At 42.9% G+C, this 27,783-nt stretch overlaps 1 protein-coding gene across 6 annotated transcripts in view; it reads left to right on the top strand.

The window, feature by feature from the left end:
- Positions 1-2,997: 2,997 nt before the first annotated feature.
- Positions 2,998-27,783, top strand: part of TEX14 (testis expressed 14, intercellular bridge forming factor) — a 532,366-nt gene continuing 507,580 nt past the window's right edge. For 4 of the 6 annotated variants that reach the window (XM_075852943.1, XM_075852940.1, XM_075852941.1 and 1 more), the window contains exons 1-2: positions 2,999-3,169; positions 20,350-20,489. In XM_075852943.1, the coding sequence (XP_075709058.1) occupies positions 20,354-20,489 (136 nt within the window). In that variant the 5' untranslated portion in view covers positions 2,999-3,169; positions 20,350-20,353. Of the gene's footprint in view, positions 3,170-20,349; positions 20,490-27,783 lie in introns of all 6 variants that reach the window. The other 2 variants (XM_075852942.1, XM_075852939.1) reach the window with 2 other exon arrangements.

The raw sequence follows: 27,783 nt of genomic DNA, 5'->3' as shown, positions 1-27,783 counted from the left end.
ATTCCGCTGTCGATGTAAACAAAACATAGCGGGGATCCAGGATACTGGTCGTGGAGAATTATTTCAAGTCATTTGGGTTAGGTTTAGACTTATTACTAGGGAGTGGAAAACCCACTTCAACCCCTTGGCGTAGAATCACGTGCATGCACCGCATAGAAAGGCAGCTATTCGCACATTCCGCCGTGCATGTACGTGATTGTGATAGTGTGCGGGATCACAGCTGTGGATGGCTAGCATTGAAGAAACCCCCGGTCGCTGCCATTTAACCCCTTAAATGTCGCAGTCAATAGCGACAGCGTCATTTAAGTGGTTTGACAAAGGGAGCTCCCTGTCAACGATCGGCGGCCCGCAAATGTCGACGGGTTGCCATGGCAGCCACGGGTCTAACAAAGGCCCCCAGACCTGCCCTGGCTGTACGCTTATAAGGCCGAGCAAGAGGCATGGCCTAATAGATTACCTTTCAGTTTTAGGGTATGTTCACACAGCAGCGTCCGTAACGGCTGAAATTACAGGGCTGTTTTCAGGAGAAAACAGCCCCGTCATTTCAGCCGTAACGGCATGTGCAGGCGCTTGAACGCCGCGTCCATTACAGACGTAACTGGAGCTGGTTTTCCATGGAGTCCATGGAAAACGGCTCCATTTACGTCTGAAGAAGTGACATGACACTTCTTTGGCGCGGGCATCTATTTACGCGCCGTCTTTTGACAGCGAAGCGTAAATATACGCCTCGTGTGAACAGACAAACGTCAGCCCATTGCTTTCAATGGGCAGATGTTTGCCAACGCTATCGAGGCGCATTTTCGGACGTAATTCGAGGCGTAAAACGCCCGAATTACGTCCGGAAATAAGCCGTGTGAACATACCCTAAAGGCATGACCACACGTGGCGGATTTCCTCCGCAACTGTCCGCATCAATGCCGCACCTAATCCGGGTTGCGGATTACGGCTGCGGATCTGCCCAAAATGTGCAGTAAATTGATGCGGACTAGCTGCTGCGGACTGCGGGAAAAGTGCTTCCCTTCTCTCTATCAGTGCAGGATAGAGAGAAGGGACAGCACTTTCCCTAGTGAAAATAAACGAAATTCATACTTACCGGCCGTTGTCTTGGTGACGCGTCCCTCTTTCGGCATCCAGCCCGACCTCCCTGGATGACGCGGCAGTCCATGTGACCGCTGCAGCCTGTGATTGGCTGCAGCCGTCACTTAGACAGAAACGTCATCCTGGGAAGCCGGACTGGAGACAGAAGCAGGGAGTTCTCGGTAAGTATGAACTTCTATTTTTTTACAGGTAGCTGTATATTGGGATCGGTAGTCACTGTCCAGGGTGCAGAAACAGTTACTGCCGATCGCTTAACTCTTTCAGCACCATGGACAGTGACTATTTACTGACGTCTCCTAGCAACGCTCCCGTAATTCCGGGAGCCCCATTGACTTCCTCAGTCTGGCTGTACACCTAGAAATACATAGGTCCAGCCAGAATGAAGAAATGTCATGGCAAAAAAGCAAGACGCATCCGCAGCACACATAACATGTGCATGACAGCTGCGGACTTCATTGCGGAACTTAGAATCTCCATTGAAGTCAATGGAGAAATTCCGCCATGAGTCCGCAACCAGTCCGCCACTGCTCCGCAACAGAGTATGCTGCGGACACCAAATTCCGCTCCGCAGCCTATGCTCCGCAGCGGAATTTTACGCATCGTCTAAACGAACACTTCTAAATAGAAGTGGAAGTCAATGCAGAAACGGCTCCGCTGCGGATTAACGCTGCGGAGTGTCCGCAGCGGAATTCAAGTGAAATTCCGCCACGTGTGAACCCAGCCTTACACTGACAGGCAATAATGCTTTGGTATACAGAATATACCAAAGCATTATATCAGGGATCAACAGATCGCAGTGTAAAGTCCCCTAGTGAGACAAAAAAAATTACAAAAGTTAAATAAAGTTTATTCAAAAATAAAAAAAAGATGACTGTAAAAATTTGAATAAAACCATACTTTTATTTACTAGAAGTGTAAAAAAAAAAATAACAAACACACATATATGGTATCGCCACGATCCTAACTACCCGAATATTAAAGTTAACACATTTACTAAAACGCCGGATGAGCGCTGTGCAAAAAAACCCACAAAAACAACGGTAATACAGTTAATCAATAAGACCCATGTACCCCAAAATGACACCAATGAAAACCACATCTCGTCCCCAAAAAAAAAACAAAAAACAAGCCTACTCATGGCTACATCGACGGACAAAATAAAAAGTTACGTCTCTTGGAAAGTGGAGATGCAAAAACAAATCATTTTTAATTGTGTTTTAATTGTGAAAAAAATAGTAAAACATAAAAGACCTATACATATTTAGTATCGCCGTAATCGCTGTAATCGTACTGACCCATGTTATTTACAGCGCATGTTAAACAGTGTCAATTTGAAACACGAAAAACATTGCTGAAATAGCTGGGGGGTTTTTTCAATTCCTTCCCTAAAAAAAAAAAAAAAAGTTAAGAAATGTAATATATACACACAAAAATTGTGCAATTGAAAAATACAACTCGTTCCGCAAAAAACAGGTCGACGTAAAAGTAACAAAGTTATGACTGGAAGGTGGGGAGGATAAAACGAAAAAGAATGCTTGGACCAAAATAGCCATGGTTCTTAAGGGGTTAAAAGAGCATCAGTGATGTCCAAACATGAACAGATCGCCATTGTCTGTGTAAAATTACTTCACAGGCAATACTGTTAAGGCCAAACAAACATGGCAGCATTGTCAAATAAAATATCTGTAGACTATACCAACATTGCCATAATAATTCATTCTGGCAGTCGGCTCCTGTATTGGCGCATAAAGAAGAGCGAGCACCCGTCTGTTCCGAGCGTGTATGACATGTCCTTGTCATAGCATCATCTCTCATTACGTTACATTAGTCATGGTCTTCGAGAAAATGCCGGTTGCAATATGCCGTAAGACTGTAAAAGACTTTATATTCTGATTGTCACATGGTATTGGCTCCTCCCCCTCCAGGAGGAAATTGCCAGTGTCCGTGGCGCGGTTATCGTTTGTTGCGTGTAGAGTGAGCCGCCATTTGAATTAGAGAAGAATTGGGTACACGTCTGTGGCGTTGACCTGAGGTGTAGCCTGCACTGCTCTGTGGGCCACTAGTACGTTAGGTATAATTGTTATTCTCGTTCCCTTGGTCTCTGTACGTGTAATGTATATACATAGAAATGGTGACTGTACACGACGTTCATGTGGATGTAACTGCTCTCCCTGGACCAGTGTGGTTACACTCTAATCTTTGTTTTACTGGGTTAGTGTGACCTCTTATGATAATGTGTACACTATAGTGACACTCTGATCTTCACTAATTGCCAAAATAAAGGTGTCTCTACCACGTAATGCGCCCGCCCATGTTCCAGTTATATTCAGTGGCGTTTCCAAGATGCAGAAATCTCCAAGCTCAAAGTTGAAGGTCCCTTTATTGTGGTGGTCGGTGGGAGTACCAGTTCATGACGTCAGAAGAGAAATAAACTGGAAAATTATAGTTATGATTGACTTTTTTTTAACCAAACGATCATGACGATAATTGGCAGTGGAAATAAAGAAAAAGATCAATAATAAGTTTGTCCTTTATATAATTGATCTTCAGTTTGCTTCCCTAAAAATTGTGCTCCTAGTGACTTTTAGGCATCATTTACACGAGCGTAATATACGCGTGTGGTTTTCACGCGTGTCGTACACACCTATATTAGGCTATGGGGCAGTGCAGACTGCGTGAATTTTGCGCAGCGTGAGTGCATTGCGTAAAACTCACGACATGTCCTTTCTTTGTGCGCTGTTCGTGCATCACGCACCCATTGAAGTCAATGGGTGCGTGAAAACCACGACTGCGTGATTCGCGCACCAGCTGTCAAACTCTGAATGTAAACAGAAAAGCAGCACGTGCTTTTCTGTTTACAAACATCCAAACGGAGTGTCATAATGATGGCGGCTGCGCGAAAATCACGCAGCCGCGCATCATACACTGATGACACACGCAGCTGTTAAGTGCCTTTTGCGCACACAAAACACTGCGTTTTTTGCGCGCGCAAAATGCACACGCTCGTGTAAATCAGGCCTTAGGCTGGATTCACACGAGCGTGTGCGTTTTGCGCACGCAAAAAAAGCAGCGTTTTGCGCGCGCAAAAGGTACTTAACAGCTCCGTGTGTCATCACCATATGATGCGTGATTTTCGCGCAGCCGCCATCATTATGACACTAAACAGAAAAGCATGTGGTGCTTTTCTGTTTTCATTCATACTTTTTACTGCTGTTGCGCGAATCACGCGAGTGCTTCCATGTGCTGCGCGTGATTTTCACGCACCCATTGACTTCAATGGGTGCGTGATGCGCGAACAACGCACAAATATAGGACACGTCGTGTGTTTCACGCAGCGGACTCACGCTGCGTGAAAATAACGGACTGTCTAAACGGCCCCATTGATTAACATAGGTCCATGCGAGGGCGCGTTGCACGGACGTATTACACGTTCGTCTGAATAAGCCCTTACAGTAAGTTTTGCTGCCTAGCCCACTTCTAACACGCGGGCCTTCACCACAGGGACACTATGTCTAATGAGGACTGTCATGCTAGAAATGCCCATCAGATGCTCCCACTGATCATTATTGTCAGTGGTTTGAAAAGTCGTCTTGTTTAATGAAAACAAAGGGTATGTGCACACACACTAATTACGTCCGTAATTGACGGACGTATTTCGGCCGCAAGTCCCGGACCGAACTCAGTGCAGGGAGCCGGGCTCCTAGCGTCATAGTTATGTACGATGCTAGGAATCCCTGCCTCTCTGCAGGACAACTGTCCCGTAGTGTAATCATGTTTTCAGTACGGGACAGTAGTTCCACGCAGAGGCAGGGGCTCCTAGCGTCGTACATAAGTATGATGCTAGGAGCCGGGCTCCCTGCACTGTGTTCGGTCCACTACTTGCGGCCGAAATACGTCCGTCAATTACGGACGTAATTAGTGTGTGTGCACATACCCAAAGGGTTATTTCCATCTTATAACGTGGTGGCATATTGCTAGGATATGCCATCACTTTATGAAAGGTGGGGGTCTGTCCTCTGAGACCCCTCACCGATCCTAAGTATGAAGGGGCAGCGCTGGTTTAGTGCTGGTCCCCTTCTCAGTTTCCCCTGCACAGCGGCACTCCCGGCCACCTGGCTGTGCAGGGATCTGCAGCCAGCTCCTTTCTCAGGGTACGAACACACACGGCGTAAACACTGGTCTTTCCACAACGGATTAATTACGGAAAATCCGCAGCATTTTACAGTAGTAGCAGTGTGGGCGAGATTTAAGAAAAACTCGTCCCCACACTGCAGGAAAAATTCAGCCGAAATAATTACACATATATTGTTGCGGTGCGGTTTCCTCAACCGCAGCATGTCAATTAATGCTGTGGAATCGCAGCTGTTCTGTTGCAGGTTTTCCCATTGAATACAAGATTTTTATTTTTTTTTTTATGCTTACCCAGAGTTCCCTGCTTCTTCTCCACGCCGGCCTCCCTGGAAGATGTAGCTGCAGTCGCAGGCTGCAGCGGTCACATGGCCTGCAACGTCATCCAGGGAGGCCAGAGCGGACGTCAGAGGAGGGAGGGGGTGAGTATGTGCAATAATTTACGCCCAAAAAAACGCACCACAGTGTTTCAGACGGCATTCCCTGAATACGAACGTGTGTGTTCATACCCAGAATGACGCAGTGGTCAAGCATATGCTTTGCTGCTCCATTCAAAGTCTATGGGAATGATTGAAAAAGCCAAGTATACCGCTCGGCTGTTTCCGTCAGTCCCATAGACATTGAATGGAGTGGTGGGCACATGCTCATTTGGCGCTCCATACAAGCGCCTCACGGTTAAGCAGGGGGTTCAGGATCACTGTTCACACAATCCGTAAAGGTGCCAGTGATTATAATTAATGAGCAGTATGCCAGTCTGAACAAGTAGCTTATCATGTGCCTGTTGCGAAATTTGAGGCATTCAACTAAAGTAGGCCAGATATTACCTGGTGTTGTTCATCCACATTTTTAGGCCTTATTTACACGAATGTGTTCGCACGGACCTATGTAAGTCAATGGGGCCATTCAGACATTCCGTGTTTTTCATGCAGCGTGTGTCCGCTGCGTGAAACTCACTGCATGTCCTATACTTTAGCGTTTTTGCGCATCACGCACCCATTGAAGTCAAAATCACGCGCAGCACAGACGCACTTCCGTGTGCTGTGCGTGATTTGCGCAACAGTTTAAGAAATGAAGGGAAAAATAAAACCACCTCCATTTCATTTTCTAAACATCAAAACCGTGTGTCATAAGGATGCCATATGCGCGAAAATCACGCAGCCACGCACCAAACACTGATGACACACGGAACTGCAACGCGCAAAAAAAACGCAAAGTTTTTTGCGCGCGCAAAACGCACACATTCGTGTAAATAAGGCCTTAAGCAGAAAAAGTTAACTCATAAGTCAGGTGCACCCGATAAGGGCCTGTTCACATCAGCATCACCCTTCTGTTTATTGGTTCCGCTAGACCTTTCTGTCGGAGGAACCCATGAACGGAAACGCAAACGGAATCCATAGCTTCTGTTTGCATAACCATTGATTTCAATAGTAACGGTTCCCGTTTGTCTCCGTTACGTAAGATTCACCTTTTTTTTCCGCAGAAACAATAGCTTAGTCGACTGCGCTATTGTTTCAGCGAAAAAAATAGAAACCTTACGGAACGGAGACAAACAGAAACCATTTGCAACGGAAGCGTTACTATTGAAATCAATGGTAATTCAAACGGAAGCTATGCCTTTCCGTTTACCTAAGGATATGTTCACACGGAGTGTTTTCAGCCGTTTTTCGGGACGTAAACGTCCCGAAAAATGGCTGAAGAATCGGAAGCAGAACGCCTCCAAACATCTTCCCATTGTTTTCAATGGCGAAAAACGGCGTTCTGTTTCCACCGGGTGTTTTTTCATGCGGTCGTTTTACAAAAATTTCCATAGACTACACCGCGTTCCAAATTATTATACAAATGTTATTTTTCGCTGATTTTCCTAAATAGTCGATGCAAATGACAGTCAGTATAATCTTCAAGCCATCAACCGCTGGTGTATAATGCGAATTTTATTGAACAAATCTCCTAATGATAACAGATTTTTTTTTAGAAGTAAAAAACTCCAAATGCACTGTTTCAAATTATTATGCACAACCGAGATCAAAACATTTTAAAGGTTGTAAAGAGAACTAAAATGGTAATTTGTTGAATTTGCAGCATCAGGAGGTCATATTTACAGAAATCAAAAGCTCTTTCAATAAAAAAAACTTAGCAGGCCAAGTTACATGTTAACATAGGACCCCTTCTTTGATATCACCTTCACAATTCTTGCATCCATAGAATTTGTGAGTATTTGGACAGTTTCTGCTTGAATATCTTTGCAGGATGTCAGAATAACCTCCCAGAGCTTCTGTTTTGATGTGAACTGCCTCCCACCCTCATAGATATTTTGCTTGAGGATGCTCCAAAGGTTCTCAATAGGGTTGAGGTCAGGGGAACATGGGGGCCGCACCATGAGTTTCTCTCCATTTATTCCCATAGCAGCCAATGACACAGAGGTATTCTTTGCAGCATGAGATGGTGCATTGTCATGCATGAAGATAATTTTGCTACGGAAGGCACTGTTCTTCTTTTTGTACCACGGAAGAAAGTGGTCAGTCATAAACTCTACGTACTTTGCAGAGGTCATTTTCACACCGTCAGGGACCCTATAAAGGGGCCTACCAGTTCTCTCCCCATGATTCCAGCCCAAAACATGACTCAGCCACCTCCTTGCTGACGTCGCACCCTTGTTGGGACATGTTGGCCATTCACCAACCATCCACTACTCCATCCATCTGGACCATCCAGGGTTGCACGGCACTCATCAGTAAACAACACGGTTTGAAAATGAGTCTTCATGTATTTCTGAGCCCACTGCAACTGTTTCTGCTTGTGAGCATTGTTTAGGGGTGGCCGAATAATAGCTTTATGCACACTTGCAAACCTCTGGAGGATCCTACACCTTGAGGTTCGTGGGACTCCAGAGGCACCAGCAGCTTCAAATACCTGTTTGCTGCTTTGCAATGGCATTTTAGCAGCTGCTCTCCTAATCCTATTAATTTGTCTGGCAGAAACCTTCCTGATTATGCCTTTATCTGAACGAACCCGTCTGTGCTCTGAATCAGCCACAAATCTTTTCACAGTACGATGATCACGCTTACGTTTTCTTGAAATATCCAATGTTTTCATACCTTGTCCAAGGTATTGCACTATTTCATGCTTTTCGGCAGCAGAGAGATCCTTTTTCTTTCCCATATTGCTTGAAACCTGTGGCCTGCTTAATAATGTTGAACGTCCTTCTTAAGTAGTTTTCCTTTGATTGGGCACACCTGGCAAACTAATTATCACAGGTGTCTGAGATTGATTACAATGATCCAAAGAGCCCTAAGGGCATGACCACACATGGCGGAATTCCTCCGCAACTGTCCGCATCAATGCCGCACCTAATCCGGGTTGCGGATTACGGCTGCGGATCTGCACAAAATGTGCAGAAAATTGATGCGGACTAGCTGCTGCGGACTGCGGGAAAAGTGCTTCCCTTCTCCCTATCAGTGCAGGATAGAGAGAAGGGACAGCACTTTCCCTAGTGAAAGTAAAAGAAATTCATACTTACCGCCCGTTGTCTTTATGACGCGTCCCTCCTTCGGCATCCAGCCCGACCTCCCTGGATGACGCGCCAGTCCATGTGACCGCTGCAGCCTGTGCTTGGCCTGTGATTGGCTGCAGCCGTCACTTACACTGAAACGTCATCCTGGGAGGCCGGACTGGAGACAGAAACAGGGAGTTCTCGGTAAGTACGAACTTCATTTTTTTTTACAGATACATGTATATTGGGATCGGTAGTCACTGTCCCGGGTGCAGAAACAGTTACTGCCGATCGCTTAACTCTTTCAGCACCCTGGACAGTGACTATTTACTGACGTCTCCTAGCAACGCTCCCGTCATTACGGGAGCCCCATTGACTTCCTCAGTCTGGCTGTAGACCTAGAAATACATAGGTCCAGCCAGAATGAAGAAATGTCAAGTTAAAAAAGCAAGACGCATCCGCAGCACACATAACATGTGCATGACAGCTGCGGACTTCATTGCGGAACTTTGAATCTCCATTGAAGTCAATGGAGAAATTCCGCCATGAGTCCGCCACTGCTCCGCAACAGACAGAGCATGCTGCGGACACCAAATTCCGCTCCGCAGCCTATGCTCCGCAGCGGAATTGTACGCATCGTGTAAACGAACACTGCTAAATTAAAGTGAAAGTCAATGTAGAAACGGCTCCGCTGCGGATTAACGCTGCGGAGTGTCCGCAGCGGAATTTAAGTGCAATTCCGCCATGTGTGAACCCGCCCTAAGACACAATACCATCCATGAGTTTAACTCCTTAACGCCGAAGGACGGATATATCCGTCCTCAGCAGCTGCTAGTTCGCGCAGGAGGACGGATATATCCGTCCTGTAATCGTGCGGGTACTGAGACTGTACCCACGCGATCAGTGGCAGGAGCACGGCTGTTATACTCAGCCTGGCTCCTGCTGCAACTGCCGGAATCGAAGCGCGCGCCGATTCCGGCAGTTTAACCCATTAAATGCCACTGTCAATAGTGACAGCGGCATCTAATGTGTTTGACAGAGGGAGGGAGCTCCCTCTGTCACCCGATCGGCGCCCCCGCAAACAAATCGCGGGTCGCCGTCGGGTTTCCATGACAGCCGGGGGTCTAACAAAGACCCCCAGGTCTGTCTTCAGCAACTGCCTGTTAGGCGATGCCGGAGGCATGACCTAACAGGTTGCCTGTCAGTTTTACACTGACAGGCAATAATGCTTTGGTATACTAAGTATACCAAAGCATTATATATGCGATCGACACATCGCATAGTGAAGTCCCCTGGTGGGACTTAAAAAAAAATGTCAATCAGTTAAATAAAGTTTGTGGAAAAAAATAAAAATAAAATTACAGTCAAAATCAAATAAAACTACTTTTTTTGCCCAAAAAGTGGTTTTATTCAGTAAAAGTGTCAAAACAAATAACACATACACATATATGGTATCCCCACGATCGTAACGACTTGACCAATAAAATGAACACATTAATTAAACCGCCGGATGAACGGCGTCCAAAAAAACCGCAAAAAACAACGGCAAAATTCTCTCTTTTCTCCCATTCCCCCAATAAAAATAAAAGTTAATCTATAAGTCCCATGTACCCCAAAATAGTACTAATGAAAACGACACATTGGCCCACAAAAATCAAGCCCACATACGGCCACATCGACGGAAAAATAAAAAAATGACGGCTCTTGGAAAGCAGCGATGCAAAAACAAGTAATTTTTTTCTAAAAGGCTTTTTATTGTGCAGACGTAGGAAAACATATAAAACCTTTACATATTTGTAATCCCCGTAACCATGCCGACCCATAAAATAAAGTTAACATGTTATTTACGCTGCATAGTAAACGGCGTAAATTTACAACGTGAAAATCAATGTTGGAATAGCTGCTTATTTTCAATTCTCTCCTAAAATAAAGTTAATAAAAGTTAATCAATATATTGTAAGCATCTAAAAATGGTGCAATTACAAAATACAACTCGTCCCGCAAAAAACAAGCCCTTATACGGCTATGTCGACGTAATAAAAAAAAAGTTACGACTCTTGGAATGCAACCATGAAAAAACAAAAAATAATCCTTGGTCATTAACGTGCAAAATGGCCCGGTCATTAAGGGGTTAATTGAAAAACTAATAATTAAATGTTTATGACACATAAATCCAATGTGCATAATAATTTGGAACACGGTGTATAGAAAAAAAAAGTTTTCATAGACTATAGAAAAACAGCTCCAAAAACGGGCGTGAAAAACGTGACTTTGATTAAAAAAGGTCTGAAAATCAGGAGCTGTTTTCCTTTGAAAACAGCTCCGTATTTTGGGATGTTTTTTATTTTGTTTGTGCACATACCCTAAGGGCTATTTTCACGAGCGTCGCACGGACCTATATTAGTCTATGGGGCAGTGCAGACTGTCAGTGATTTTTGCGCAGCGTGAGTCCGCTGCGTAAAACTCACGACAGGTCCTATATTTTGGCGTTTTTCACGCATCACGCACCCATTGAAGTCAATGGGTGCGTGAAAATCACGCATGCCACACGGAAGCACTTCCGTGGGACGAGCGTGATTTGCGCAACAGCAGGCAAACTATGATTGCAAACAGAAAAGCACCACGTGCTTTTCTGTTTACAAACATCGAAACGGAGTGTCAAAATGATGGCGGCTGCACGAAAATCACGCAGCTGCGCATGATACGAGGCTGACACACTGTTAAGTGCCTTTTGCGCACGCAAAATGACGCGTTTTTTGCGTGTGCAAAACGCACACGCTCGTGTAAACCTGGCCTAAGACTGGTAGGATGTGCAGTTATTTTACTGATGCAAACAAAAAAAAACTGACGGGGACTTCATGGTGATAACATTTAGATCAAAATTTTTCCCAGTACACTTAGGGTATGTTTACACGCAGTGGTTTCAGACATAATTCGGGCATTTTACGCCTCGAATTACGCCTGAAAAAGCGCCCCTATTACGCCTACAAACATCTGCCCATTGCTTTCAATGGGAATTACGATGTTCTGTTCCCACTAGCCTTTATTTTACGCGTCGCTGTCAAAATCCAGCGCGTAAAATGACGGCTCGTCAAAAGAAGTGCAGGACACTTCTTAGGACGTTTTTGGAGGTGTTTTTCATTGACTCCATTGAAAAACAGCTCCAAAAACATCCGTAAAATACACAGCGAAAAATGCGAGTTGTTAAAAAACGTCTGAAAATCAGGAGCTGTTTTCAGGCAAAAACAGCTCCGTAATTTCAATCGTATTTTGCTACCGCGTGTGAACATACCCTTAGGGTATGTTCACGCGCAGTGTTTTCAGGCGTATTTCGGGGCGTTAACGCCTTAAAAAACTGAAGTTGAACGCCTACAAACATTTGCCCATTGAAATCAATGGGAAAAACAGCATTTAGTTGAAACGGGGCGTCTTTTTACGCCTCTGTTTTGAAAACACGGAGCGTAAAAAGACGCTCCGTAAAAAGAAGCAGCATGTCACTTCTTGAGGCGTTTTTTGGAGCTGATTTTCCATTGAACACTATGGAAAACGCCTGAAAAGAAACTCCAAATTAGGGTATGTTCACACGCACTGTTTTCAGAAGTAATTCGGGCGTTTTACGCCTCGAATTACACCTGAAAAAACAGCTCCATTACGCCTACAAACATCTACCCATTGCTTGCAATGGGTTTTATGATGTTCTGTTCCCACGAGGTGTCATTTTACGCGTCGCTGTCAAAAGACGGCGCGTAAAAAGACGCCCGCGTCAAAGAAGTGCATGTCACTTCTTGGGACGTTTTTGGAGCAGTTTTTCATTGACTCCATTGACAAACAGCTCCAATAACGTCCGTAAAATATGCCGCGAAAAACGCGAGTTGTTAAAAAACTTCTGAAAATCAGGAGCTGTTTTCAGGCGAAAACAGCTCTGTAATTTCAGACGTATTTTGTTACTGCGTGTGAACATACCCATAACCCCTTCAGGATGCAGCCTGTTTTGGCCTTGTGGCACAGCCGATTTTTTCAAATCTGACATGTGTCACTTTATGTGGTAATAACTCCGGAATGCTTTTACCTATCCAAACGATTCTGAGAATGTTTTCTCGTGACATATTGTACTTTGTGATAGTGGAAATATTTGGTCGATAAATTCAATATTTATTCGTGAAAAACACCAAAATTTAGAGAAAATTTGCAAAAATGTTCATTTTTCTAAATTTAAATGTATCTGCTTGTAAAACAGATAGTAATACCACACAAAATAGTCACTAGTTACCATTTCCCACATATCTACTTTATATTTGCATCGTTTTTTGAACATCCTTTTATTTTTCTAGGACGTTACAAGGCTTAGAACTTTAGCAGCAATTTCTCTTTTCAAGAAAAACTCAAAAGGCGATTTTTACAGGGACCAGTTCAGTTCTGAAATGGTTTTGAGGGCCTTATATATTAGAATCCCCCAATAAATCACCCCATTTTAAAAACTGCACCCCTCAAAGTATTCAAAACAGCATTCAGAAAGTTTCTTAACCCTTTAGGCGTTTCACAGGAAATAAAGCAAAGTAGAAGGGAAATTTACAAATTTCTCTTATTTTTGCCGAAATTAATTTGTAATAAAAAAAAAATTGTGTAACACAGAAGGTTTTACCAGAGAAACGCAACTCCATATTTATTGCCCAGGTCCTGCAGTTTTTAGGAATATCCCACATGTGGACCTAGTGTGGTAATGGACCAAAACACCGGCCTCAGAAGCAAAGGAGCACCTAGTGGATTTTGGGGCCTGCTTATTTTTAGATTATATTTTAGGCACCATGTCAGGTTTGAAGTGTGGTGCCAAAACAGTGGAAACTCCCCAAAAGTGACCCCATTTTGGAAACTAGACCCCTCAAGGAATTTATCTAGGGGTATATTTAGCACTTTGACCCCACAGGTATTTTGCTATATTTATTGGAGTTAGTCTGTGAAAATGAAAATCTACTTTTCTTCTGAAAAAACATAGAATTTTTTAATATTTACAAGGAATAAAGGAGAAAATGCACCCCAACATTTGTAAAGCATCTTCTCCCAATTACGGAAATACCCCATATGTGGTAATAAACTGCTGTTTGGATACACAGCAGGGCTCAGAATGGAGGGAGCGCAATTTGGATTTTGGAGCGCAGATTTTGCTGGATTGGATTTTAGTGCTGTGTCGCGATTGCAACCCCCTGGAGGGAACAAAATAGGGGAAACACCCCAAAAGTGACCCCATTTTGGAAGCTACACCCCTCAAGGATTTTTTCTAGGGGTATAGTAAGCATTTATACCACACAGGTTTTTTTCAGAATTTAGTAGAATTAGGCCGTGAAAATAAATATAAGCATTTTTGTTCACTAAAATGTTCAATTTTTTTCATTTTCACAAGGGATAAAGGAGAAAAGGTCGTCCTAAATATGTAACGCAATCTCTCCCGAGTATGACAATATCCCACATGTGGTCATTATTTAGTTTTTTTAATAGAAATGAATTAACCTTTGCAGGACTGATCCTTTTTTGCTTTTCCATTTTAGTTTTTCACTCCCCGCCTTCCAAACGCCATAACTGTTTTATTTTTCCATGAATTGAGCGGTGTGAGGGCTTATTATTGGCAGGACGAGCAGTAGTTTTTATTAGTACCATTTTTTGGTACATGCAACTTTTTGATCACTTTTTATTACATTTTATTTAGAGCGATAGTGATCAAAAACAGTGATTTTGGCGGTTTAAATTATTTATTTCTTACAGCGTTCATAATGCGCTATAAATGACCATTTTACTTTATTCGGCGGGTCGATACGATTACGGCGATACCATATGTTTATAGTTTTTTTTATGTTTGTAGCGTTTGCACAATAAAATCACTGCTTTATAAAATAATTTATTTTCTGTGTCACCATATTCTGAGAGCCATAAGTTTTTTATTTTTCAGTCAAAAAAGCTGTGTAAGGGCTTGTTTTTTGCGGGACGGGTTGTAGTTTTTATTGGTACTATTTTCGGGTAAAAAAAAGTGATTCTGGCATTGTTTTTAGTTTGTTTTTTTTTGCAGCGCTCACCGTGCGGTAAAAATAACATTATAGTTTTATAGATTGGGTCGTTACGAATGCGGTGATACCAAATATGTGTACTGTTTTTTAACGGTTTCATTTTTTCCCTATAATAAGTGACTTATTATAGGAAAAAAAAAATCTTTTATTTTTATGCTTTTGTAAAACATTTTTATTAACTTTTTTCTTTTACTTTTTACACTTTCTCTTTTTACCTGTAGCTTTGATCGCTGCTAAAATACATTACACTACCTATTTAGTGTAACGTATTCCAACTGTCAGTTTAACGTCACAGTCACTCTGACAGTTAGGCTGGGTTCACACAACCTATTTTCAGGCGTAAACGAGGCGTATTATGCCTTGATTTACGCCGAAAATACGGCTCCAATACGTCGGCAAACATCTGCCCATTCATTTGAATGGGTTTGCCGACGTACTGTGCCGACGACCTGTAATTTACGCGTCGTCGTTTGACAGCTGTCAAACGACGACGCATAAAATGACTGCCTCGTCAAAGAAGTGCAGGACACTTCTTTGGACGTAATTTGAGTCATTTTTCATTGAATTCAATGAAGAACAGGTCTAAATTACGGCCGTCAATGACGCCTCGCAAAATGCGAGTACGAGCAATTACGTCTGAAATTACGGAGCTGTTTTCTCCTGAAAACAACTCCGTAATTTCAGACGTAAATGCAGTTTACGTGTGCACATACCCTTAGTCTACGAGGACCAGCAAAACAGGCCGTTGTCTGGCCCCTGATGTGCTACAAACCCCCTACATGCGGAGATCACAATCGAGCCCCGCATGTAACGGGTTAATTGGCTAAATCAGCGGCAATGAGACGCTTATTGGCAACAGTGGAGTGTCAGCTGTCAGGGACAGCTGACCTCCCGGTTCCCGATGCACACTGTCACAGACACTGTCGCCGACAGTGTGCATCGCGAACGACAGTGACAGGAAGTCTATCAGGAGGCTGGTCCTGATAGGCTTCCGTACATGGCAGACACGGAGGCCATTACCTTGCCTCCGATCGCCATGCTAGCCATCTGCAAATCTCAGGATTTCATTGTGAGGTCTGCCGATGTGCTAGAAGCCCCTGAATGCAGTGATTCCAATCGATCACCGCAATTAAGCGGTTAATTGCCGTAATCAGCGGAAACAAGCCGCTGATCGGCATACAGTGGAGTGTCAGCTGTCAGGGACAGCTGGCCTCCCGGTCCCCGGTGCACACTATCGCCGACAGTGTGCACCGGGAACTGCGCAGTAACTGTATGTACCTGTGCGCTAAAACACTTGCCACATGGACGTACAGTTGCATCGTGGTGCGCCTAGGGGTTAAAAGAAGTTTCATTTTCAGCTTCAAAAACGCCTGAAAATCAGAGGCTGTTTACTCCGAAAAGAGCTCTGTATTTTCAGACGTTTTTGAGTTTGTGTGTGCACATACCCTTCAGAAGCAGAACGCCTCCAAACATCTGCCCATTGATTTCAAGGGGAAAAACGACGTTCTATTCCGGCGGGGCGTTTTGCCTGCGAAAAAGAAGTGCATGTTACTTCTTGAGATGTTCATTGACTCTATAGAAAAACAGCTCCAAAAACGGACGTAAAAAACGCTGTGAAAAACGTGAGTTTGCTTCAAAAACGTCTGAAAATCAGGAGCTGTTTTCTTTTGAAAACAGCACCGTATTTTCAGCTGTTTTTTGATAAGCGTGTGAACATACCCTTAGGCTCTAAAACAGTGTTCATTTATAGGGTTATTCCCATCTTATAGAGTAATGGCATAAATTGCAAAATGTTCCCGGTACAGCCAGGATGCCGTAGTGCAGAGAAAAACAGTGAAGGGGACGCAGTTCTAAATCAGAGCTGCGGCACCTTCATTCTCAGGATCAGTGGGGAACCCAAAGGTCGGACCTCCACCTATTATATACACCGTGTTCCAAATTATTATGCACATTGGATTTAAGTGTCATAAACATTTAATTGTTCGTTTTTTAATTAAACTCATGGATGGTATTGTGTCTTAGGGCTCGTTGGATCATTGTAATCAATCTCATACACCTGTGATAATTAGTTTGGCAGGTGTGCCCAATCAAAGGAAAACTACTTAAGAAGGACGTTCCACATTATTAAGCAGGCCACAGGTTTCAAGCAATATGGGAAAGAAAAAGGATCTCTCTGCTGCCGAAAAGCGTGAAATAGTGCAATACATTGGACAAGGTATGAAAACATTGGATATTTCAAGAAAACGTAAGCGCGATCATCGTACTGTGAAAAGATTTGTGGCTGATTCAGAGCACAGACGGGTTCGTTCATATAAAGGCATAATGAGGAAGGTTTCTGCCAGACAAATTAATAGGATTAGGAGAGCAGCTGCTAAATTGCCATTGAAAAGCAGCAAACAGGTATTTGAAGCCGCTGGTGCCTCTGGAGTCCCACGAACCTCAAGGTGTAGGATCTGCTCACAAGCAGAAACGGTTGCAGTGGGCTCAGAAATACATGAAGACTAATTTTCAAACCGTGTTGTTTACTGATGAGTGCCGTGCAACCCTGGATGGTCCAGATGGATGGAGTAGTGGATGGTTGGTGAATGGCCACCATGTCCCAACAAGGCTGCGACGTCAGCAAGGAGGTGGCGGAGTCATGTTTTGGCCTGGAATCATGGGGAGAGAGCTTGTATTCCCCTTTAGGGTCCCTGACGGTGTGAAAATGACCTCTGCAAAGTACGTAGAGTTTATGACCGACCACTTTCTTCCGGGGTACAAAAAGAAGAACCGTGCCTTCAGTAGCAAAATTATCTTCATGCATGACAATTCACCATCTCATGCTGCAAAGTATACCTCTGTCTCATTGGCTGCTATGGGCATAAAAGGAGAGAAACTCATGGTGTGGCCCCCATGTTCCCCTGACCAAACCCTATTGAGAACCTTTGGAGCATCCTCTAGCAAAATATCTATGAGGGTGGGAGGCATTTCACATCAAAACAGAAGCTCTGGGAGGATATTCTGACATCCTGCAAAGATATTCAAGCAGAAACTGTCCAAATACTCACAAATTCTATGGATGCAAGAATTGTGAAGGTGATATCAAAGAAGGGGTCCTATGTTAACATGTAACTTGGCCTGCTAAGTTTTTTTTATTGAAAGAGCTTTTGATTTCTGTAAATATGACCTCCTGATGCTGCAAATTCAACAAATTACCATTTTAGTTCTCTTTACAACCTTTAAAATGTTTTCATCTCTGTTGTGCATAATAATTTGAAACAGTGCATTTTGAGTTTTTTACTTCTAAAAAAAAATCTGTTATAATTAGTCGATTTGTTCAATAAAATTGGCATTATACTCCAGCGGTTGATGGCTTGAAGATTATACTGACTGTCATTTGCATCGACTATTTAGGAAAATCAGTGAAAAATAACATTTGCATAATAATTTGGAATGCGATGTAGTGATGGCATGTCTTAGCGATACACCTTTCATTAATAAAATAATAATAAAATCCCTGCTGTATCTAGCGCACAAACTTTCTAATATCAGTACAAATATGCATCTCCACACAATACCTTATGCTCCCCCTCTTATTATTATTTTTTATAGTACAGATTTCTTTTACATTTAAAATACTGCTGCAACCATGTGAGCCACAATGTGGGGTACATTTATAAACCACTGAGTGTGGCTCAATTGTTTCTGGATGTGCACCAAATGTACACAAATGGTGACCACTATGTGAATTTGGGGCAAGCACCATCTATTGCAGGGTACCTATCAAAAACAAAAATATTTCTGAACGTTGCAAAATAAATTAAATGTCGCATGTGCGTCATTTTAACCTTATGGTTGGGTTCCCACAGTGCAGATTTGCTGCAGATTTGCTGTAGATTTGCTGCAGATTTGGCATGCGTTTTTTAAGTCACAACCAGGACAGGAACCCAAACAGAAGAAATATATAAAGAAAGGTCTTATAGGTCTGCTCTCCTGCATCCAATTGTGGTTTTGGCTTACCAAATGCAGGCAAAATCTGCAGCAAATCTGCACTGTTGGAACACAACCTAAAAAAAAACAGGCTCCTGATCTGATATGATGCTAACTGGCCGGCAGGGCCTTATCGTCTGATGCTTACGCTTTATATATATATATATATATATATATATATATGCCATATAATTGAGAAAAATTAGGCCACACCCCAAACTAAAAACTTCTGGTCACAAGGAGATCATATGAAAAAAAGTGCAAGTGTTGCACAAAAAAAAATACCATTTACATCTGTATTAAGCATTGTAGTCACAACATTTCATCCTGTAGACTACACCGTCATCCCAGGAGGCCAGATTACTCTAAGGGTATGTTCACACGGCTTATTTACGGACGTAATTCGGGCGTTTTAGCCCCGAATTACGTCCGAAAATGCGGCTCGATTGTGTCGGCAAACATCTGCTCATTCATTTGAATGGGTCTTACGATGTTCTGTTCCGACGGTCATTTTGTTTTGATGCCCCGCTGTCAAAAGACGACGCGTAAAAAAGACGCCCGCGTCAAAGAAGAGCCTGTCACTTCTTCAGACGTTAAATGGAGCCGTTTTCCATTGACTCCATGGAAAAACAGCTCCATTTACGTCCGTAATTGACGCAGCGGAAAAAGCGCCTCAACATGCCATGACGGCTGAAATTATGGAGCTGTTTTCTCCTGAAAACAGCACCATAATTTCAACCGTAACGGACGCTGCCGTGTGAACATACCCTCAGAAGAGAGGAACGCGTCGCCATTACTACGGCCGAGCAAAGTATAAACTTTTTTTTTTTTATTACTGCAGGATTTTCACAGTGGACTTGCCGTTCGAAAAACTCCACCACTATTTGGTGCATTTTTTCGGGTGGAATTCCCTATGGTTTCCAGGATGGATATGCTTTGTACTTTTACGTAGCATATCTGTCCAGTGTGTTCCTACACTAAGGTTCTCTTCACATCTGCGTAGAAGGCTCAGTTTGAAGCCTCCATTGCAGATTCCGTCATATTTGATATGAAAAATAGCGCTGCAATGGGATCCGTCGGACGCTGGTAGTATTCATCGTACAATGGATCTGGCACTGCATCCTGGTTTCCGTTATAAACAGACCATGACGCAGATGTGAACAGAGCCTTAGACTATGTTCACATCTGTGTCAGTGGCCTTATTTTTGCCTTCAAAAGGACTGACATTATGATGTAACCCATTCTAAGTCAATGGGGTAAGTTGGGCGTCAGTGGTTTATGTCATACGACAGATCCAGCCCTGTATCCTATTTCAATTAAACGGAAATCGGAACACAGATGTGAGCGGAACCTAATGCCCGTTGCACACGACCGAGTGCCACTTGGACCGTTTTTTTCACGACATCCGAGTGGCACCCGATAGTTTTCACAGACACGTTCACTTTAGCGGGTGAAAGGATATGTCCTATCTTTCCATGGCTCGCGGACGGGACCCAGCCGACACACGCGGTCGTGTGCATGAGGCATTATTTATACAGATCTCTGACTCTTCACGCTCTTTACATTCTCTGACTTTTTACAAATAAGTATTGTATTCTTCTCTTGTAGAACTATGTCCTATTCAAAGGTTACGCTACCACCCTATCCAGTACAGATTGGTTCAGTTAGACACTGCTCCCCTGAAAGACATCTTCAAGAGTACGTAGAATGTGGAAACTATGCTAAAGTTAAAAAAATGCTGAAAAAAGGTAAGAATTTGCCTCATGTAAATATATTATGCTAAAAGAAAGGTGTCTCTAAGGCCCCATTCACATCACGTTAAGGCACTACGTTTATCTTGTACGTCAGGAAAGCTACCGACATACAAATTAAACGTGTCTGTTATTCCGACGGAGACCGAAAGAGTGTCCTTTTGGCCTACGTCGAGCAGGTATACGTCGGTATACTTTTTTTTTAAGGATGGAGTAGCATAGTAGACTACACTATTCCATCCTGAGGGATTCCGCAGAAAAAACGTATACCACACAGTATACGTTTTTTTAGTTAGGGAGCCTATGGGTGACGGATGCCACTGTATGGCACACATTAAACGTATACCTCGGGGAGCTCCTGATATCACTGTCCATATAGGGATAGTGAAGTCAGGAGCTTCCACAGTGTTGGAGTTCCTGGGCAGAGCGCTATTAGATGGCTCTGTCCCAGTATTCCAGTTGATGCTGTGCTCGCTGAATTCAGCAATAGGGAAGTCCTGAAGTCGCTGTCCATAAATGCACAGTGACTTCAGGAGTTTTGCCAGGGCCGGTCCCTGGGCAATGTATCCCACTGTATGCCATACAGTGGGATACGTTTGGGCCTTTTGTTGGAGGTATATGTCGAGGGACTTCCTGACGTATACCTCCGACAGAAGCCCATAATGTGATGTGAATAGGGTTTAACCGGAAAAAGAACAGTGTAAGGGCATGTTTACACGGTGCTAAAACACAACTTGTAAATGTGTCAAATACACAAGTTATTTTGAGAAGCGCTTTTTAAAATACAGCTGTTTTTGACGCTTTATCCACATGTTTTTTTTACGTGTTTGGTGAGCGCTTTCTGCAGGTTTTTTGGCATGTAATTTAGGCCCAGTTCATACGTTTTTTGATGCGGAACCGCGTCGGAAAACACGCCAAAAAACTACTTAAAATTCCTCCCATTGATTTCAATGGGAGGCGGAGGCGTTTTTTTCCTGTGAGCGGTAAAAAACGCTTGTGGGAAAAAGAAGCGTCATGCCCTATCTTCGGGCGTCTACGCCTCTGACCTCCCATTGATATCAATGGGAGGCAGGGAAAGGGTATTTCGCAGCATTTTTGTCCGTGGCGCTCAATGTGCGTGAGCAAAAAAGCCACAAAAAACGCTGTGGCAAACGGCGTGCAGGCAGAGCAAAATCTGTCTCAAAATTCCAAATGGAATTTTGAGGCAGAATTTTCTGCCTGCAAAAAACTCTGTGTGAACTCAGCCTAACACTCCCATTGACTATGGGAACATTTACTGGGTTTTTGGTGCACTTTACGCACCAATGAATTTACATGACACTTTTTGTTTGATGCGACTTATAATTTAAATGCGCTCGCGTAAAAAAGCACAGTGTATGTACTGGAGGCGCGCTTTGCCAGTGTTGTCAATGGGAAGCTTAATCAATCTGTGTTTAACGCATATTTCAGCACGTAAAATGCAGTGTGAACAGGGCCTAGCTGTAACCTATTTTAACTACTGGTTATCATAAAGCCTGTGCAGCAGTCCCTACAGTTCCAGTTATCCCTCACTTTGTGTGCCGCCATCTTGTGTCTCTGCAGTTCTATATTCTCCCTTCTGGGCTGGGTTCACACGAGCATGTTACGTCCGTAATGGACGGAACGTATTTCGGCCGCAAGTCCTGGACCGAACACAGTGCAGGGAGCCGGGCACCTAGCATCATAGTTATGTACGATGCTAGGAGTCCCTGCCTCTCCGTGGAACTACTGTCCCGTACTGTAATCATGTTTTCAGTACGGGACAGTTGTCCGGCAGCGAGGCAGGGACTCCTAGCGTCGTACATAACTATGATGCAAGGAGCCCGGCTCCCTGCACTGTGTTCGGTCCGGTACTTGCGACCGAAATACGTCCGTCCATTACGGACGTAATGTGCTCATTTGAACCCAGCCTTAGAAGCAATGCTGCTAGGGAAGAATACCTGTAATAAGGTGCTACATTTTTTTTCTCACGCATTCCGTCTGAACCTGTGAGAAGAAAACTGTATGAAATTGGAGACACAGAGATACAGTGCTGCAGTGGCTATTAGGGTATGTTCACAAGGCCTATTTACGGACGTAATTCTGGCGTTTTTGCCCCGAATTACGTCTGAAAATAGCGCCTCAATAGCGCTGACAAACATCTGCCCATTGAAAGCAATGGGCAGACGTTTGTCTGTTCACACGAGGCGTAAATTTACGCGCCGCTGTCAGATGACGGCGCGTAAATAGACGCCCGCGTCAAAGAAGTGACCCGTCACTTCTTTGGCCGTAATTGGAGCCGTTATTCATTGACTCCAATGAATAGCAGCGCTAATTACGGCCGTAATTGACGCGGCGTTCAAGCGCCTGCACATGCCGTTACGGCTGAAATTACGGGGATGTTTTCAGGCTGAAACATCCCCGTAATTTCAGCCGTAACGGACGCCCTCGTGTGAACATACCCTTACAGATACACAGCAGGGCACCAGTGGCCACAATGAGACACACACATTGAATCACTATCATCTATCAATACTTTTGTACTAAAATCAGGCTGTCATTTGAGGAATATCTGTGACTTTTAATAAACTTTTGTACGGCACATGATATATGACAGTTTTAAGGCATGGTGTTTGCTTCCTATACACATTTTTGTTTGTGCCTTTTTTTCATGATTTATTTTTACCCCTTTTTTTTGTAAACCCTTATAATCTTTATCCGCTTATGAGTCCATGCACACGCCTGTATAACTGATCCGTATTTTAGAGATCCTTTAAGCTGCTATGTGTCAATACTCTAAAACCTTGTGACATGGTTCATTGCATGCCGTATAGCAGAGGTATTCCCCCTAGAAGTATTGATTTTGGGGTATCCTGTGGCACACAAGTTTCCACAGGTCCATGATACAGAACACTGGTACGTGCATGTGGCATTGACTTGGTCTCAGGACTCACTATAAATGCATCTCTGCTTTTATTCTATTTTGTTTCATTCTACTGTCTATTGTATTCTTTTTACATTTTTTTGACATAAGGAATGTGACAGATGTCGGGTAGTTCCCTGTTTAAAAAGTAATAATATTGTAGTTCTATAAGTTAGACAGGTAGGTTAATAGAAGGAGCTGAGGTGTTACTTTCAAAAACTTTCAAAATGTTTTTAGCTATGTCGTCACGGCAACTCTAAACTCGTCCCTTTGCTCTCTGCCTTTTTATGCATTTGGCATTCTTTCACCCGATGTTGAATGCATTGAACAGTTGCTGGCTGGTTGTGTTTTTGATTTTTTTTTTTGCTGTTCGTTTTGTTTGTCAGGCCAATTTTCACACATATGAAAAAAATCATATTAAAGCCCCATATCCACAAATTTTCTGAAGGTAAACACTCTTGAGCTTCCTGTCACTCTCTCGTGTTTTGTTCTGTGGGATTCTCCAGATATGCTTCTTCAGACAGTAACATTTTTCTGTAAATATTCTCACTATGGAGTTTGGCCTACTTCCTGAAAACATGAATTTGCTTACATAATAGGCCCCTGATATAGGCCTTTAACCCTTTAGTGACCAGCGAGTAGACCTAGCCATTTGCAGGCTTGTTTTTTCAGGACTAGTTGTATTTTTTTATTGGCGTCATTTTGGGTACATATACTGTATAATTTATTGATTAACTATTATTAACTGTATTGCAGTATATCGTGATTCTGACAGGCATCTATTAAGCCCACGATTTAAATGCTGCGGTCGGTATTGACCGCGGCATTTAACTAGTTAAACTAGCGGGATCGCGCTCGAGCGCGATGCCGCTAGTTACTCTGAAATGTCGGCTGTAACATACAGCCGACACCGGCATCGTATGGAGCGAGCTCACTGCGTGAGCCCGCTCCATACTTCCCCTTCCCGGCTATGACGTAACTGTATGTCATATGTCGGGAAGGGGTTAATAGTTTTATACCAATTATGTGTAGTTTCTTTCATTGTTTTGCTTTTTCATAATAAAGCATTTTGTTAGGGCACGTTCAGACGTGGCCGAGTTTTTCCGCTGCAAATGTTGGCGCAGATTTTGGGCAATTACGCAACGTATCTGCACCAACATTTGCATATTTGACAGATAGTTCAGACTTTGCAGAAAAAAACTGCGGACTTGCCACAGATTTCAGTTTTTGCATTGCAAAGGCTGAAATACGCAGTGAAATTCCGCTTCTTCTCCGCAACAGACAGTGCATGCTGCGGACTGAAAATTCCGCACCGCAGCCTATGGTCCGCAGTGGAGTTTTCCGCAACATCTGAACTAACTTGCCTAAAAATGTATTGAAACAACTGTAAAAAACGGCTGCTGGAGAATTCCACTGCGGACTGTCCGCAGCGGAATTCCACCACGTCTGGCCGTGCCCTAAGGAGAAAAGTGTTTTTTTTTTGTTTTTGTTTTTCTACTAGTGATTTTTAATTTATTTATTAGTAACTTTATTAAATAATGTTTAACTTTTCTTTTAGTCCCACTATGGGACTTTACTATGCGATCACTTTTAGAAAACACTGCATACCTCTGGATTGCAGTGTAATATGCCTGTTAGTGTAGGGATGACGTTTCATCCCATGTGACTGCTGCAGCTAATCACAGGCTGCAGCGGTGACATGGGATGAATCATCATCCCAGGAGGCCGGCTGCAGGACATCAGAGCGACGCTTCGCCATGACTACGGGTAAGTATAAGCTTTTTTTCCCGCTATTCCGCCCGAAAAACTGCACCACAAAGCCAGAATTCTTTGTGGGCTTGTCTCCAGGCTGTGTACTTTTACGCAGAGTATCCGCCCTGTGTTAAAATACACTTACAGTAAAAGAAAAAAAGATAGCAGCAAAAGCCACAGGTGTGCTCACCCAATGTTTCTTCCTGGGATCTGTGGTTCCTCAATGGAGTGCAATCGGAAGGGGGGCTTGCAGGCAGGCAAGGAATCCAATATAGTGGAAAAATGTAGAAAAAATCCTCAGCACATCCACATTTGAAAAAGTAATCAAAGAGCTTTATTAGGACACAAATGTAAAAGTCCAGAAGGACACAGGTAGGGTGTGTTACCGCTAACGCGTTTCGAACAAAGTGTTGTTACTCATAGCATAACGTAACAGATTTGAAACATGTGTTTTAAAATCAACATTAGCCAATCCTGACACATCTAATTAAAAGCAATGCTAACACAGTTTGTAGAAACAGATCAATTATTCAGCAAGATTGCAATATATAAGACCATATGTGAAAATTTATACACAGCCGTCTTTACCAGAAAATAAGTAATACTACAAGACTTTATAAAAATAGAAAAAATATCACAATATAAGCTAAGATATAATCCAAGTGTGTATCAAACATAGAAAATATCAAGAGAAAGCAAGAAAAGCCAGTCCCTATATTTTTACATATATCAAATTAAAATACGCAACTGAACTTACATGAATTATACCAGTGGATGCAGCAATTTTATATCAATAAGGTTATATTTAGTTTGTAAAAAATTATACCAAACAAAAAAATTGACAAAATAAATAATTTTTGAAAAAAATATTTTTGACAAAAGACAGAATTAACCAAACATTTTGAAAAATCGAATGTGCGTACTGAAGCGCTAGACATGTATACCTAGGAATATGTAACTATAGTGTGCAGATGCCGGGTAAATAAACTACTTGACTTGTAATAACATATATTATATATATAGAAGTTCGTTATAAATTGTAATCCTAGCAACAGGCCTGCACAGAGCAAATTTCTAAAGGCCAAATGGAATAGGCAAAAGTCTCCATCAGCCTGATTGTCTAGAAAAATCTCCCTTAATCCAAAGGAGATTGAAAATTGAACAATAGGGGGTGTAAAAATTAAAAAAAGTCGTTCCTCAAATATATCTGGGGCTAGGGTGGGTCCACACATAAAGTAGCATTGTTCGCTGATGACATCATGTTGGTGTGCTCAAACCTCCTAGCCTCTCTTGCTGCAACCTTTGATGTGTTGGACCAATACAGTCGAGTATCATATTATAAATTGAACAGGGACAAATCTCAGATTCTACCCATGCATGTGTCTCCGCGCCTTCTCTCAAGATTGAAAAGTGAATTTGCATTGGATTGGCGTAGTGAGGAAATCTCTTACCTGGGCATTCATTTGACCTTCCATTCCAACAAGACTTACCAGAAAAATTTTCCCCCTATGTTGGCGGTCCTTCGTGAAGACATTTCCAAATACTCTAAATTTATCATATCCTGGTTCGGGAGGGTGGCAGCGTATAAAATGCTGATTCTCCCCCAGTTGCTCTATCTCTTTAGGACCCTACCGATTCATATTTCACAATCCTTTTTTTCGCAAGCTCATAGCATGCTTTTAAAATTTGTGTGGAACAGCAAACGTCCTCGTATTGCGGCGACACTCCTTACTAAACATAGCAGGGCTGGGGGGCCTTGGGATGCCTAGTTTTAAAGACTATTATGAGGTCTGTATTCTGGACCAGATATCCTTTTGGTGGAAAAACCCTGGGGACAAACAATGGGTGGATATTGAGACGCATATCAGTGGGTGCACATCATTACAGTACCTTCTGGTAAATACTCTATGGCATTGTGTAAACTAGCCCACATGCCTTACTTCAATCACAATAACCAACAATATATGGCTTCACTTCATATCCACATCCTCACAAGACTCGCGGATCCCGCTAAAGCATCTTCCTCTATCCTTCCTAGAAGATCAGATCCCGTATCTTGATCTGGCTAACTGGAGAGATTTGGGTATTGGCTCGATACATGATCTATATGACAGTCATGACACACTACATTTCCAAGACCTTAGGACCAGATTCGGCCTCTCTGGTGGGGAATTCTATAGGTTCTACAGGTGAGAGATTTCCTCCAACGTTCTATCCTCAAATCCAATTGTGTTGCGGGGGAAGTTGTTCGACATCTTGTTTCCTCTCGTAGGAAATGTAAGGGGATCTCGTTTTATTATAATGTACTAGGGGAGGAGTGTGAATTTACTAAAACTGCTGCCATGTTTAAGTGGGAAAGGGATTTGGGGTTGTCCTTTATTTTATTTTTTTAAATTTCACTCTTTATTCAAAATTTTTGTAAAACATAGAATACATTGCAAACAGTGAGGCCAACATGGCCGTACATAACGGTCACAGAATATTATGCATTACACTGTTGACATATTATCATAGTAACATACTATTTTAGGAAAATTACAACTTATTAACCAAACAATATTCCAGGACGCAATCCCATACATACAAAGTCATAGGTATTAGAGAGTCCAAAAAACCGTT

This window comes from Rhinoderma darwinii, chromosome 2, assembly GCF_050947455.1.
Source record: "Rhinoderma darwinii isolate aRhiDar2 chromosome 2, aRhiDar2.hap1, whole genome shotgun sequence".
NCBI lineage: Eukaryota > Metazoa > Chordata > Amphibia > Anura > Rhinodermatidae > Rhinoderma > Rhinoderma darwinii.
This window is presented reverse-complemented; position numbering and strand designations above follow the sequence as displayed.